Source organism: Lepidochelys olivacea (genome assembly GCF_965140295.1).
Source record: "Lepidochelys olivacea isolate rLepOli2 genome assembly, chromosome: 1".
Taxonomy (NCBI): domain Eukaryota; kingdom Metazoa; phylum Chordata; order Testudines; family Cheloniidae; genus Lepidochelys; species Lepidochelys olivacea.
The window spans coordinates 47,388,216-47,404,159 of record NC_140411.1 but is presented as its reverse complement, the minus strand read 5'-3'; the positions used below and the strand labels follow the sequence as shown (position 1 = coordinate 47,404,159).

The 15,944-nt window shown below is 43.0% G+C and overlaps 1 protein-coding gene across 1 annotated transcript in view; it reads left to right on the top strand.

Annotated features, from left to right (window-relative positions):
* FLT1 (fms related receptor tyrosine kinase 1) overlaps positions 1-15,944 on the top strand; it is a 138,497-nt gene that overhangs the window by 56,058 nt on the left and 66,495 nt on the right. The window contains exon 11 of the mRNA XM_084639523.1: positions 13,453-13,567. Coding sequence (XP_084495649.1) covers positions 13,453-13,567 — 115 coding nt within the window. The remainder of the gene's footprint in view (positions 1-13,452; positions 13,568-15,944) is intronic.

Sequence of the window (15,944 nt, the reverse complement as noted above, 5' to 3'; positions counted from 1 at the left end):
TACCAAGTGAATAACCTATGCCAGCTCCCCAGAGAGCAACTCTGCAAACACAGCAACATTATTATGTTGAATGAGTTTTGTTTTCTTTGAATGCTGGTTACTATTTTGGAGGTATCTACAAAATATTAGGCACTGGGAAAGTTGGGGCCTGATTCTCCTCTCTTACACCACTTTTAGCCTGGTTGTAGGTCCATTGTGTTCAATGGAGTTACTGCTGATTTAATACAGAATAAGTAAAAGGTTTAGGCCCTCTGAGTGAAATTCTCATCCCTGCTTTGGCCCTTTACACCAGGTAAAAGGGCCAGAGCAGCATAAAAGGGGCCCTAAAAGTCCCAGATCTGGGACTTCCCTCACTTGCAGGAATTGAGACAGATAGCTGTAGGCTGTACTGAGAGAACACCCTCATAAGCCCTAAGCATACATTCTTTCCCGTGCACTTTGGGAAAATGCAGTAATAAAGGATTGAGAGTCTTGTGCCTGCCCATAGAAATCATCCACGTGGGATTCCCAGCATATTCAGTACTGTTGAGACTGTGGGCAGGAAAAGCTAGGGCTCTTTGATGAAAATAAGAACGCTCAGGTGCAACAAAGGAGGGCCATGTGTGATTGCCAGTAGATGGGATGATCTGGGTTAATGGATGGCAGAGGAGCGGATTGACCCTATTCAGTTATTATAGCCATTTTAAAAGGTAGTCTTTGTCAGAAAGCAATCAGAGAATTCAAGGTACTCAGCACCAAACTGCAGAAAAGAACATCAGTGCTACAGAAAAAACAGATTAAGGACAAGACAGGTTAGTTTAGTTGGAAATTGGCCTGAACTAAAACCCTGGATCAGAACACCCCAAGAGTCTTCAATATCTGAACATGAATCCTATCTGCACTTTGCAATGGCCCTTTTCTATATAAAGATTCACCTGGCAACCTCTCTTCCAAAGCATCCCCTGAAGGTGAGAGTGATCACCTTCTAAATGAGCTTTGAGCTCATTTCTACATAGGTGGCCCTCCTACACCACAGTGATGGGCACCTTCCAGAGACAAAGAGATGTGAGCAGCTCACACCCAGGCAGAAGCTTAGAGTTTGCATTGAGAACAGCCTAGGTATAGAAGGCCTGATCCTGCCCTCGTGGAAATAAGTGGCCAAACTCCCACCAACTTCAATGGGACTGGAAGCAGGCCCTGTGTGCAGAGACAGTCTAATTGCATTTGTACATTGCTTATGTGGGTATACTAATAAAGGGTTGAAGGGCAGAGTCATTAGGATGTGCTTGGATAGATGACTGGAGGAAACTAGGGTTGGAACATTGGTGAGGTATGTAAAATTAACAAGTAAAGAACAAATGTTAATTGGACTTAATTAGAAATGTACTGAAGCACCCAAATTTAATTGTGGCTGTCTGCAACCATGGATGCCCATTAGCTTGTCCACAGTGTCTGTGTTGTATGCTGTTCCCTGTGCCACCTTCTATTTTCAGGAAGGGAGGAAGAGATGGCAAAAGTAGGTCGGATACCATTAAATCAACAGGTAGTTCAAGAATGCCTTTGTTTAATTTGACACGTGGCCAGATCCTCAGCTGGTCTAATTTTACATCAGCTGAGGATCTGGCTGATGGACTCTATGGGTCTGATTCTCATTTACACAAAGGAGCCTTTACGTTATTCTGGTAGCCTAAAGTAGGCTTAGAGCAGGTGTATATATATTTTTCCCCACTTAAATGCACCTTTACATTGGCAAAGATGTGTAAAGAGATCTAAGTATAAATGAGACTCCTGGTCTACATTCTTCACTCATCTTTTTAAAAACGTGCACGCATACATGCTATGATGTGTCGGTTTGCACGTAGCATGGGCAGAGAACTGAAATTCCCATTAAAGAATTTTAAATCAAGTAAAGAGAATGAGAAGGAGCCTCCCAACTGAAATATTTTCAGCATTGCTTCACACTGAACAAATGAGCAACTAAAGCAGGTCATCCTATACTGTAGGCTTCCATTGTGAGCCAAAAATTGATGTTCACTAATGAGCAGCCACTTCTGTCCTGTGGAAATTACTAGAAAAGTGCCCCTGGTCCTTTATGTTCATCTTGCAAAATAATCCTTTCAAATATTTTACCTATAAAATGCCCTGAGAATAAGACCTGATGTATTTGTCAAACACAGATTTGCTTGTTTTTATATATCAAGGCTTGGGATAGTTTGCCATTGTCTGTCCTTCTTGTAATGATACAGTAAATGTGGCAAACAATTATTTCTGATGAATCTACTGTGCATATTGTAAATGCTATCAAAGGATTCATTATGTGCCTTAAATGAACCAAATTTTGATCGTTCAAATTTCAGCAGTACTAGATTTAAAATAGCTCTTAATCAGAGTTTCGCAAGTCTAATAAAAGAATGCTTAAGCACAAGATACAAGATGTTGCCAAGGTCTTTTTTTTTTTTAATTAGAGATGAATCAAACCACGCTGGTTTAAAACACACAAAAAAAAAAATACAACAATGTCCCAGATATCCCAGAGGACTGTTACTGACTGTTATTAAACCATAATGAAAATGCATTTGGATATTGTGCAAATAATACTTTGAACAAACAGCCCTTTTGAAAGTTCAACCAGTTGAAAATGCTCGGCCACACCGAAGAGGATTCCCCAAGTTAGAGATAGATACTAACTCTGGAACACACAGAAACTTTAAAACCAGTAGGACTCGTAACGTATGCTCGACTCCTGCACTGCTGAAGTCAATGGAAGCTTTGCCATTTGCATAAGTGGTTGCAGGATCAGACTGTATCTGTGCTTAAATATAATTATTAATGTATTTATCATTATATTTCATTATATTAAGCAAACCTTTCTCAAAATATAGTGTTAACATTCTTACTCCTTTGTTTTTATTCCCTCTCCCCCTTCACATAGAATAAAAGTAAACTGCTATGTCTGTCGGTATTTTTTCCTCACCCTTTTCCCTGTCTTTCCTCTAATTAACATTTTCCTTCTCCCCTCTAAATATCTCCCTCTGTTCAGTCTCATTCTCCTCCTTTTTTGTGCCTCTCCTTGGGGATGGCTTTTGCCCTCTTCCTACATCCAGTGCCACAATTGACTCAGAGTTGCCCTAAGTCCTCTACCCAAAGCCGTGCTGAGGGCGGACCACCCGGCAGGGCACTGGCAGCAACTCAGTTTAGCAGTGGCTCTTTGTCTCCACTACCGCTCAGCTGTTCTCTGGCGAATGGAATTGACATTGTCTGGTGAGCAGTACAGGGAGGGAATTGCTGTCTAGAGCCAGGTATCTCCAACCAGCACCACTGGAACACGGGAGAGGAATTCCAGTATCCTTCTTAAACCTTGAGTCAACATTGCCCTGAATGGCAGCTCTGTTTAGTGATAATACAAGTAACCCATAGGTTATTTGGGTGGAGGTGAGACAACTGTGCCATGCCAGATAATCTGGAGAAGTGTAGTGTAGGAGGAAGAGGCTCTCCTCTTCCTGGACAGCAATAAGCTTGGTCCTGTATAACGGTTTTTTTGTGAGGATGGAGATTTCATGATGATCTGGGTCCTGGAAGGATGCAGATACAGGGCTCTGCATCAGGATCTAAGTGGGGTCTTTTGACTGCATTCTTGACTGAGCAGAACGTTCTGTTTGAGTAGAGAAAATAGACTAGCGTAGCAGGCACTGAAGAACATCTGCCTGTGTTCTCTTGGAAACCCTGAGCTTGGGCTGTGTTTCCAAATCAGAGATTTGAGAATTGAGAAAAAAAGGGAGTCAGATTGCCCAATTTGGTCCTATTACCTTTATGGTCCTTCCCTTTAGCCTTCTGACTTCTCAGAAGTCCTGATACTTGAGCATGTCCTTTCCTCCTCCACTAAATGAAATGTTAAAACCAATCTCTGTTGCAACAGTAAGTAAAGACGTTTCAGCTGTTAGCTCCATTGTTATGCTTTGAGCAACATCTCCGTAGCTCCAGCCAATGCTCATCTCAGCTATAGGAAAGGTAGGGGAATTGGCCCTTTCTCAGAGTCAGAGAGGGAAAGTGAGAGGCTGAGTCCCAGTGACTGTACAGGAGATCTGAGTGATTAGCATCTAGCAGAGGGAGGAAAGGAGGTGGAGGACCAGGAAGGAAGGAAGGAAGGATTGGCTGAAACAAAATCTTATTCTGAGTTTGTAAGAACTGCTGAGCAGTGTGCAGCAGGAAGCAGAGTGTCAAGAAGCAAAATGCAATTAGCCAATAACAAAAACCAAGGTATAATAATCCCATGTTGCCTTAATGACCAGAAAAATTGATGCACGTTTGCTTTCAAGCACTGTCACTTTCCTGGTGGGCCACTGGTCTCACAAGCTGTAAAGCAATTGGAAGAGAACTCATTCTTTCAGCAACCATTTGCCAAGTCATCTTCATGATCTACTATTGTAGGACACTTAATTATATCGATTAATGTATCTCTCATGGATATGATAGCCAGGAAAAAAAAAGTCGGATGACTAAGGGGTTTATGACGGTCGTGAGAAGAATATGGACAATTCAGTTGAGTGGGAATGTCATTCCTGGCTTCTGACACATCTGACTTTTCTTTTCATTCCATGCCCCAGACAAATTTCCTGATCATACTGGGAGCTCTTAGGATGATAATGTTTTGTTTGAGAAAATTCAGAACAACCAGTCCCCAGTAGCAGCCCCAGCAAATAGTTCAGGACAAGTTGTAGTGCTTGAAACTGTGACCATGGAAAGAGAACGGATTGTATAGTCCAGCTACACACGGTTAATAATAAGAAAGACTCCTGTAATTCCCAGCCAGCTTTACCCTAAGTCCATGGCTGCATGTTAGGAAAGCCCTGTGGGGTCATGCTTTCTGTCACTTGCTTTTTAGTGTACATACGGAGTAACCCGGATCTATGCCAGGAGAATGGGAGCCAGAGTTAAAGCATGGGACCTGGGACACATGGGTGCTCACAAAGAACATACACTGGTCCCTCTCCTCCTGTGACCTGAGCAGAGAGATTGAAAAGAAACTTTTGTCTTCATCCTACACACAAGTGGCAGAGTCCAAGGGAGTGGTCACTGAGCAGTCCCTTGCTCCCCTGCTGCTCATTAAGGGATAACTATTCAGCATGGCTTATAGGGTCTTTGGCCAGAGGTCTCCCATGCAGAGGGGGGCTTGACCGACTCCAGTGAGTGGTGCTGGCTGGTAGAGACCAGCAGTTGGTTGCCATCTGCAAGCTGGTAGGTGTCAAATCTGACGTGAGCTTGTGATGTCTGATCAGCTTCCAGTGGGCAGGCATTGACATCACAAATACCACCACCTCAGCTGGCCCTGGCTGGCACCTGTGACAGTCACAGCAGAGAGGCCAAGGACCAGCAAGAGTGAAGAATGACCTACCTTCTTATCTCCAGGTCAGGTGTGAGGCACATTGAGGAGTCAGTGCGGGGAAGCTTGGACTGCTGCTGTCATGCTGTACCTGTCACTGTGAATAAACGGAGGATTTCATGTACCAGGCTTTCAGTCCAGCCCTCTTACATAAGCACTAAAATACAAAGACACTTTTAAAAAAGAGAAACAATTTGTAAAAATGTAGCCATGTCCTAACACTTACTGAAAATGTGCTCCAAAAGCATATTGCTATTTATTTATTCCTTTAATATGGTAGTCTGGCCATCCTGGGTGAAATCTCGGCCCTATTGATGTCAATAGGGCAGGTATTTCACCCTATCACTGATTACTTTTGACACAGCACCTGCAGTAGCAAAGGAACATTTATACCTTGTCTCTTCAACAGGTGAACACATTATAACTCTGGCAGCCAATTAAATTCAAACACATTGGCAAGGTACCAGCAAATATTCTTCCCCACTCCCATAGAAGACATTTTACAACATCTCCTTGCTCCTTGCTACTCTTAAGCCCCTTTGTTTTCTGACTGAAAATGATTCAGGATTCCTAACAATGTGTGATTACTTTGTGCTTTGTGCTATGGATTACACAACAGCACAGACGGCTTTTGTTGTAGAACCCCAATGTGCAGATAAGCATAGTCTCATGTAATCTGTGTTTTTGGTAACCAAAGGGGAAACTAGTTTCCCTATGTTCTTCACAATTCTAGAGCTTAGGTTTTCCGGATCCTGTATCTTTAAGTCAGTATTGTCATGATCATATCTTGAATGATGCAAAACACTTCATCTCTTGGCCGTAAGTTTGCCCAAACTCTGATGAAGACAATTCTTTAGTATAAACATGATAGACGCTGAGAAAGGTGATATGATTTGGTTTTATTTTTTTTAACCAGTGTTAAAAGTTATTAACCCCAATGGCTGTGTGGCTTTCTCTTGCTCTTAGTACCTATGCTGTCTCCCAATTCAGTCTCATCACTCTAGCTTCACAGAAGTAGTTGTTTATTGACAGTGCCCGAAAACCATTAAAACTCAGTTAATAAATATGAGAGACACCTTGAATAAGATGAACTATGGACAAGATGCATGCATCCGATGAAGTGAGCTGTAGCTCACGAAAGCTTATGCTCAAATAAATTTGTTAGTCTCTAAGGTGCCACAAGTCCTCCTTTTCTTTTTATGGACAAGGTGTCAGTTGTTCTTAAGATCTCAATATTTCTTTACAATACCTATGGATTTGCTGAGAATGGAATACTCTTTTGAGGACAGAATGAGATTTTAAGTCTGGGACAGCTTTGGTAGGCTCCCAGGATCTCACTGGTAGGTTTGGGAATGAGGAATTCAAATAATGTGAATACAGAAGTTGCCACCCTCTTTCCTAATATAATACAGAGATCCAGGTTCTTATAGTGGAACACATCACTATATTATCTGAGCTGCAACTTTCAGATCTTGTTCCAGGTTGGGGCATGCTGGGTTCCAGAGTTTTGGTTCAGGTCCATCTGTAGTACAGGAAGTTCAGTACACCCAGAGAATAACTAGAAAAATCCTTTGCCGAAGCCCTCGCAAATCAATGTAAACCATCAATACTGGTAACATGACTATTTTTATTTTAATATTGGTGTTTATACCTATTAGGCTCTAGAATGAAACTGGTTTGTGTTTTGACTTCAGTGGAATAAGCCAAAATGACATGTAGTACACTCTCACCCTGGAAACTTTTCCCCATCAATAGTTATAAATATACCACACTATTATGCTTGGCATGTGGTATGCAAATAGAGGTAAGAGTTCTGAAACTCATTAGGAAAGGGAGAGGGCTGTGGAGTAGAGTGAGGACAGCGTGAAGCTAAGGTTGATAACAGTGGCCTTGTCCAGAATAGGCCATGGGAGTTTTCTTATCTTGCTTTGGCAGGAGGTGCTGTGAGCTTCCTGTGCGAAATCAGAAGCATATGCTGCTTTCCTCTTGTTGTTTGGCTTCCTCCTCTACACAAGACGGTTCCCAGCACTGTGATTATCTTTGCATCTTCAAACATGGCACACTCTACTTCCTTAAGAGCTTGATGTATTCTTAAGAGTCAGGCTCACGCCCCTCCCCCAAATTACTTCTGAAGTGCTGGTATGTGGCCAATTCCACAAATGGCATTTAAAGTTGAACTTCGGGTTCCAAAAAACTCCCACAACCAACCAAACAAAAACCCTCACAAGCATGTAAATTCATAAAACTGAAAACCAGGGAGTTAAGTTTGTCCATGGTCTTAAGTCCCTTCTTTAAAAGGCGGGAAGTTTTTTGTTTTCTGACTGTAACTACGATGCATGTGCTTTGAGCTTCCTGAGAATAGGGAGTGTCAGATTAACAGCTTTGACCCTTCATTCCCCCTTCGGCATTTTCCTCTGAAAATCCAAAATAGAATTAATGGCTTCTGGTTTTACAAATGAATAGCCTATTTCTCAAGCACTTGACACAACAGGGCTAAAGCGTGTGTGTTTGTATACACACACGCATGCACACATCTTAATTAGGGGAAGAGAAAACGGAATTCAAGAGACACAATTTACCAGATCTTGTAGCTAAGACATTGGCCTGGAACTTAAGCGCTCTGTATTCGGTCCCAGGTTGGTCAGATTCCCTGTGTGACCTAGGGCAATTCCCTTGGGGTGGAATTCTGTCCCCATTGATATCAATGGGATTTTTGCCACTGACTTCAGTGGGGCCAGGATTTCACCATTAATGTCTCTGTGCCTCAGTTCCCCATCTGTAAAATGGGGATGATAGTGCTTCCTTTCTTCCACCTTTTGTCAGTCCTGCTTAGACTGGAAGCTGTTTGGGGCCTGGACTGTCTCTTTGTGTTTGTACAGTGCCTGGCACAATGGACCCTTATCCCTCCAGTCACGGGGGGAAGGATTCCTAACCTTTAACCCCACAGGAATCTCCTTACCACTTAGTGTGAACACTGGGGTCTGATTGAGCCCTGATATATACACTTACCTACATGTGTATACATGAAACCAGCACAAAAGGGCATGAAAGGATCTGTGCGAAGGCAGGTGTAAGGCTGGGGAGACTGACCGCATTACTTATGAGCATGCTGGCACAGCTCTAACTTGTTTGTGAATTGCTGTGTGCTTTCCATTGGTCTGACTCCAATTCTGGTGTAAACCCTCCTGGGTGTGCAAGGAAACTAAACTCAGCTCAACTGGAGTCCCCCTAACTCCAGAGAGTTCCAGGTAAAAATAATCATTTCAGTCCCTGATTCCCAAAGATTTATGGGATTTCCCCACAGCAATTCACTTTTTGGTTACAAACCGGAGCACCCCACCTATTTTACATAGTGAATAATTTGAAGAGATTGGCAAACAACAACACAGACAAAAATGCACAGATGAAGTTATACGAGGAGACCCACATTGAGGCATCAGTTGAAATAATTGGAAGATGATTATGATTTTTCAGTCCCAGCCAGAATGGATTTGTATAGCTCCATTCTTGTTTGTACCTTTTCAAACATCATTACATAAACACAAACTTGGCTCAGGGCTTATATTTAAATCCAGCTCAGACTTTTCCCTTTCTGTTACAAGATATGTGCCCTTATAAACCAAAGTAGGAGGCATGTTTTTAATTACTCTCCTTTACCTATTGCACAGCTCTAGCCAGTTCTGCTGGGTTAAACAATGAGACTATGTGGCTCACTCAGAAATAACAGGGTGGGGGGAAAGATTAGGTACTGAACTGGCTAACAAGGTCAGGACACTGAAAACCGTTCTCGTTCTGCATAGATATATTTAATGGTTTGAGAACAGAATTAAAAGAAGTCATTCAAAATGTTGCTAACTGGTACTAATGAATTTGATTTTCCATTATAATTGCATTACTTTATAGTCAGCAGTGTGAATATAATACAACACGCAAAGTCCATCGAAGCCACATATGTACATCCCTGGGGAAAATTCCATCCAATGTTTTTCTTATTTATTATTATTATTATGCTGGGCATCATACAGACATATAACAGAGATAGTCTCTGTCTCAAAGAGTTTACAGTCTAATCATACATACTCCCCTGTAAATTATTCTCTTACAGAGAATAATTTCAACTAGGTTCAGAGGCTGCAGACCTATAAGGGATTTATGAGATCTCTGGCATAGCCGATGCACAGCCTAATTCTGATTGTGAAGCCCTTTTCTTCTAACCCTTCCCACCTTCCCTTGCCAAATTATTTTTCAACAAGTACTTTTATCAAAAAGAGACCAGACTTTCAACACTGCAGCAAAGAGACGTCAATGTATTCAGTGAGGCAAGACTACAATTTCACCTGCTTCAAAGGGCAAAAATCTGACAAAGAAACACCTGAGGGACAAGAAAAACAGTTGAACTGAGATCATGATGCCTCACCTGATAGTGATAAGATCCCTCCCCTACCCCAACTACAAGAGACTAGATGAATAGTCATTTGTGTACAGACAGTCTAGAGGTCACTGCAAATCACAGCGATATGGAAGCATTATTGGCCCCATCTATATTACAGTTTCCTCCAATTTAGTTTCCTGTTTTTCAAACACGCTGTTAAAAACACTGTATTTGTTGAAGAGTGGTGCAGGCAAAGTGGACGGGGGCTAACTTTATTTGAACCTCTCTAAACCCTATTTTTGTCCTTGCGTGCTCTTGAATGAGTTGATAAAATCATCTTAAAGTTATATCCTATCCACTTACTCAGGCCTCCACGAGTGTGCTCACAGAAACTGATTTTTGAAACAGCATATGGAAAGCATGAGAGAAATATTTGGGTAGATAGGGCAGGACATGTGAAGGGACGTAGGTGTTGCAACGCTGAGTATCACAGCACCAAACTTCTTAGTGCCTAGAAAATCACAGGAACAACACTGCTATTCACAAAGCTATAAGGGTGTGTCTTCACTACCCGCTGGATCGGCGGGCGGGGATCGATTTATCGCATCTAGTCTAGACGCGATTATCGACCCCCAAGCACTCTCCCGTTGACTCCTGTACCCCAGCGCTGCGAGAGGCGCAGACAGAGTTGATGGGGTAGCGGCGGCAGTCGTCTCACTGCAGTGGAGACACCGCGGTAAGTCGATCTAAGTACGTTGACTTCAGCTACGTTATTCACGCAGCTGAAGTTGCGTAACTTAGATTGACTCTCCCCCCCCCCCAGTGTAGACCAGGGCTAAGTTAGGCACCTAGGCTCTTTATACAATGAAGGGTGGGGGAGACAGGTGCCTTAGACTGAGATCCACAAAGCCAGCCTGCTGGGGTGAGCTGCCTAAGCTAGCCAATGGGAAATGCTGACCAGAGGAGTGTGTGCTGAGCCCTGCCCCTCTCTCTGAGATAGGAGCTTAAGGGCAACTCTGTGCAAGAGTTCTCCCATCGGTGCAGTTAATCCACCCTCCCAAGAGGCGGCAGCTAAGTTACTGGGACAAGCTCTCCCGCCAACATAGCGCTGTCTACATGCGGCGTTAGGTCAGAATAACTATGGATTTTTCACACCCGAGCAATGTAGTTATACCAATATAGGTCTGTAGCATAGACCAGCCCTAAGTCTGGGTTGCAGGGAGGTGCCTCGCTCTGCTAGTGACCTTTGAACAAGAACCAGCCACCCAATGGCAGCTAGCTTAGGAGCCTAAGTCACTTCTTGCATGAATTAACTCTGTGCCTGCCTTGCTCCCCACAAAATGGTTTGAGGAGGAGGTGGTGGTACCACCTTATAACTTGTACCCAGTTGTTAGAGCACTCACCTGGGATGTGGGAGAGCTGGGTTCAGTTCCTCCTTCTCTGCTACGGGAGGGGGGGCTCCAGAAGGGTGTGCTAACCACCAGGCTATGGCATGTACTGATGTGGGGCTGTCTCAATCTCTCCTGTTGAAGCTGTTGCACTGTGGATAACTACTGAACAAATCATTGGAGCAGGGCTTCTGGCCCTGGGGTCTTTCACCACGCAGGTGGATCCTCACAAACACTCTCTCACACTCTGCCCCAATGACTGTTCCACTGTGGATGAATTCTTAAATAGTCATTAAGCCAGCAAGAGAGAGAATGACTCTAGCCTGATGGTCAAAGTACGCACCTAGGAGGTGGGAGATGGCCTCCCCCACTTCAATTCTTTTCTCCCCCTCTGGAAAAAGGAAGAATTGAGCCTAGGTCTCCAGCATCCCAGGTGAGTGCTCTAGCCATTGGACTAATCATGATGAAGTGTACACTAATACCTCCTGGCCTCATCCAGCCAGATTTTGAATGGGCCCTGAGCTGGTAGGCATGCTCAGAGGCTGCCTGCTAGATCAAACACCGCATGTGACTTAGGCAGCTGAATGTCTATCTTCCCCTGGTTTGTGAATCGCTCTGGGGTTGGGTACAAGACAGGTGTCCGGACACCTAGAGTGGGGCAGCAGTGCATATGCCCCAGGGCCTAAAACTTAGGTTCCTAGGGAACTTTTACAGCAGAAAATTAGGAGCCAAATAAGTTTCGAAATGATCTACAGGGTTAGGCAGCAGCCAAGCAGCGGTTTTGTGTCGCAGTGGGGACTTAGGCACCTAACACTGGCATTTAGGCCCCTGAGTTGTTTTGTGGATTGTACCCAGAGTGCATACCTGCCATCCCAGTCCTCTCCATCGCTTCCCCCACCCTCCACATGAAGGAGCATGACCCTTCACTGTAAGATGGCTGAGCCATCCCTGCATCATAAGGAATTCTTGGGGCAGAAAGCCACACATCTGTAATGATGTCCAAATTAGTTAATGAATCATCATTTTGAAAGGTTGTTCAATTAGTTAACATAACGATAGTTAAGGTGATATTACTCTTGATGTAATGCAAAGCATTTTAAAATTATTGTATGGTGTAAACCATCTACAGTGATACAAAAACAAAAAAGGAAGCAAGCAAAATGTAGAGTTATTTGATTCTTTGATCAGTTTAGTAGTACTGTAGCTGTCAGTGCACAACCAAGTGGTTTTAAAGGTGACTTCTCCAAACAGCCTGATGTACATATGAATCCAATTTGCTGATGAGCATTAAATGTATTATATTTAAAAACTTTGGTGTGTTTGAAGAACATATCAAACTTGAAAGACCTTTTACACAAATGAAGGGGCAATCTCTCCCTTTTAAATTGGGATTGAACGTGTTAGTTAAAACTATAATTAGATGTCCTGAGAAAACATATGAGATGGACAGAATGTAACAAACATTCCCAAGTGTTTATTTCCATATGTACCAAATTAAGTTTTGGAAAACAAATTAGTTCCACCATGCCACATCTGCATGTTCTGATTAAAAGATGATTTGTAGTGTAAGGCATTAATGTAGTATGATTTTAATTCAGCTTTTAAAAAATTTTTTTGAAACCCTTTGGCAGTTAGATAGAACTTTTTATTTTGTTTAATTTGCAAGATTATTTGGTTGTAGTTTTATTGCCTGTCTAGTAAACTGGAAGTCACAGCAGTAGATATTTTACCATTTGTAAATTGAAAGATAACGTGGAAGATAATCTGTTGAAACAAAGAAAATCAGAGCTTGTGACATATTTTTTGTGATAACCAAAAGAACCTGCACATAAAGAAATTGCATCGGAATCATTTTTAAAAAATTGACCTCAGAAGTTTTTAAACTTTGTCAGCATTTTAAGTCTTACAATAATATAAATAATAATTAAAGCTAAGGCTGAACCAGAACGGTGGGCTTCAAACTTTGGAACACTGGAATCAGAATACTGGGCCCAAACAGTCCCAAATTTTGATTCAGTTCAGATTCTGGTTTATAGCTGAATTTCATGCCTGAAGCCCAACTCTATTGTGGGTCAAACAAGAACACAGAGTCAAAAGAACTTTCGCTCTTGGGGGAAGTTTGGATCTGGATCTGAACTTCAGCCTCCAGCCCATGTTTGCCAATGATATCAAGAAGCATAGATGTAATTGGCCAGCTTATCAGAGCCCTTACAGCTCCCATTGATGTCCCTTAGGAGCAGCAGGTGGTTAGGACAGCGACTTGTTCTTCAGAATCAACTGTTCATTCCACACTCATTTTGCTAAGAGAAGCATTTGATTGCTCCTGTCCATAGGTATGAAGTTTGCTCTAACACCGAGGGACCTTTCATCTTGAAAAGTGGCAGCAGCACAGGGAACAGAATCCAGAGCATCACTCAACACATGGCAATGATAGAGGGAAAGAATAAGGTATGGTTGGAGGAGTCAAACATATCACTACGATGCTAAGGCACTATCTGGGGATGTATTTTAAGAGATCATTGAGCTAACACTGAATAACTGAATGCCATGGTATTGTAAATGTTTTAAATTTGAAGGACTGCGTACATGCATCTCTCTCTCTTTCTCTCTCTCGGACACACACAGAGTTTGGTTTTTATTTACAGATATAGGGCCTGGTGCTGCAAAAAGGTACTTCCTTCTGTGCCTAGTCCTATGAAAGGCTTTGGGACTATGGATGAGAATAACTGTTGGTAGCCCTGGGCCTATAGGCTTTGTCAGAACTGAACATAAGCATGAAGGGGCAACTTATAATTACAACTCACAGTTCATTTTCTGTGTGAACATTTACATTTTCACTTTGATGCTGTCTGGGAATGTGACGAAGACATGAAAGTGTCAAAAGACCAGTGAGAACATAGAGCACCAATGGGACCAATAACTTTACAAGCGTAATCTAAAGTTACACTTTGCTTAGGTTTGTACCAAAATTTCATGTGATATTTACTCCATTTCATGCCATTGTGCAATTTCTCTTATTTTTGATAAGAGTATAGCACACTCTGCTCTCATCACAGCTGGAATACTAATTTATAGGAATACTGCTGTAGACATTTTTAAAAGGTGTTGAAAAATTGGAGAGGATTCAGAGAAGAGCGACAAGAATGACTATGGGTCTGAAAAACTTGCCATACAGTGAGAGACTTAAAGGGTTAAATGCTTTTAAAGTATAGATGAGACATTTAGGATATGTCTTGAGCTGATGGTGGGATGGCTTTTTAATCTAGCAGTCAAAGGCATAGTATGATCCAATAGGTGAAAGTTGAAGCTAGACAAATTCAAATGGAAAGTAAGGCTCCAGTTTTTAAGATCGGGGTAATTAATCGTTGGAACAGCTTACCAAGGGATGTGGTAAATTCTCCATCATTTGAAGTCTAAATAAAGACTGGATTTCTTTCTAAAAGATGTTCTAGTTCAGTCACAAGTTATTGAGCTACATGCAGGAATCACTCAGTGCGGTTCTGGGGCTTGTATTATGCAGGAGATGAGACCTGTGATCACAGTGGTTCCTTCTGTCCTTAAAATCTATTAACATAGTTTGCCACTAGAAAAGCTAAGCACTGTATCTGGTCTTACAGTCTAGTTTGACTTGTGGCAATAATGGCAGATAGTATTACAAAGAAGTAAAACCTTATCCTAGTGCAGTGGTTCTCAACTGTGGTCCACCGCTTGTTCAGGGAAAGCCCCTGGCAGGCTGGGCCGGTTTGTTTACCTGCCACATCCGGAAGTTTGGCCAAACGTGGCTCCCACTGGCCGCAGTTTGCCGCTCCAGGCTAATGGGGGCTGCGGGAAGCGGCGCGGGCCAAGGGATGTGCTGGCCGCCCTTCCCGCAGCCCCCATTGGCCTGGAGCGGCAAACCGTGGCGAGTGGGAGCTGTGATTGGCTGAACCTGAGGACGCGGCAGGTAAACAAACCGGCCTGGCCAGCCAGGGGCTTTTCCTGAACGAGCGGTGGACCGCAGTTGAGAACCACTGTCCTAGTGCCTTTAATTCCCAATATTTGTGAAGGGCTTCATAAAACTTCAGGTGACATACACAGGGGCCCTCATTCTCAGTTACACTAAGGCTACGTCTACGCTGTGTTGTAAATCCCACAGTGGCGAGTCTCAGAGTCCGGGTCTATGGATTCAGGCTCATACTACCACACTAAAATCAGCAGCATATGTGTTGTGCCACCACCCATACTGAGCTTCAGAGCCTGAGCTCCAGCTTGAGTCCAAACGCCTACACAGCTGGTTTATAGCACCATAGCATGAGCCCATGTAGACCTGGGCTCTGCGACTTGCTGCCACAGGTTATAAAATGCAGTGTAGACATACCCTTAGTTCCCTTTACTCTGCTGTGGCTGTGTAAAAGGGCCTTACAGTGCATGAATTACAGCTACACCCACTTTAAGACCCCTGTCCACTGTCAGAACAATATAAATGGGGATTAGTATAACTGAGAATCAGGCCTGGGAATCGTGACTTCCACCACTACTGTATTATTTATATGTTCCCAAAGGTGTTCGTGGCACTGTACATATAAGAATGGTTACTGGCCCTGTGGGACTTTTAGTCCAATTCAGCCAGGGACTGTGCAAATGATTAAGGATCGAGGCAAAGATGGGAGAGGCTAGAATTGGAAGATTACATGAAAAACATGGTTTAAGGAGGGTTTTGAAAGAGGAAAAGGAAGTCATTTGGGGCACAGGAAGAGGGAAGCTGTTCCACGTGGGGATACGATGAACAAAAGACAGTGAGAACCCAATTATGTTCCAGCAGGCATCTAGCCATGCTGAAAGTGGT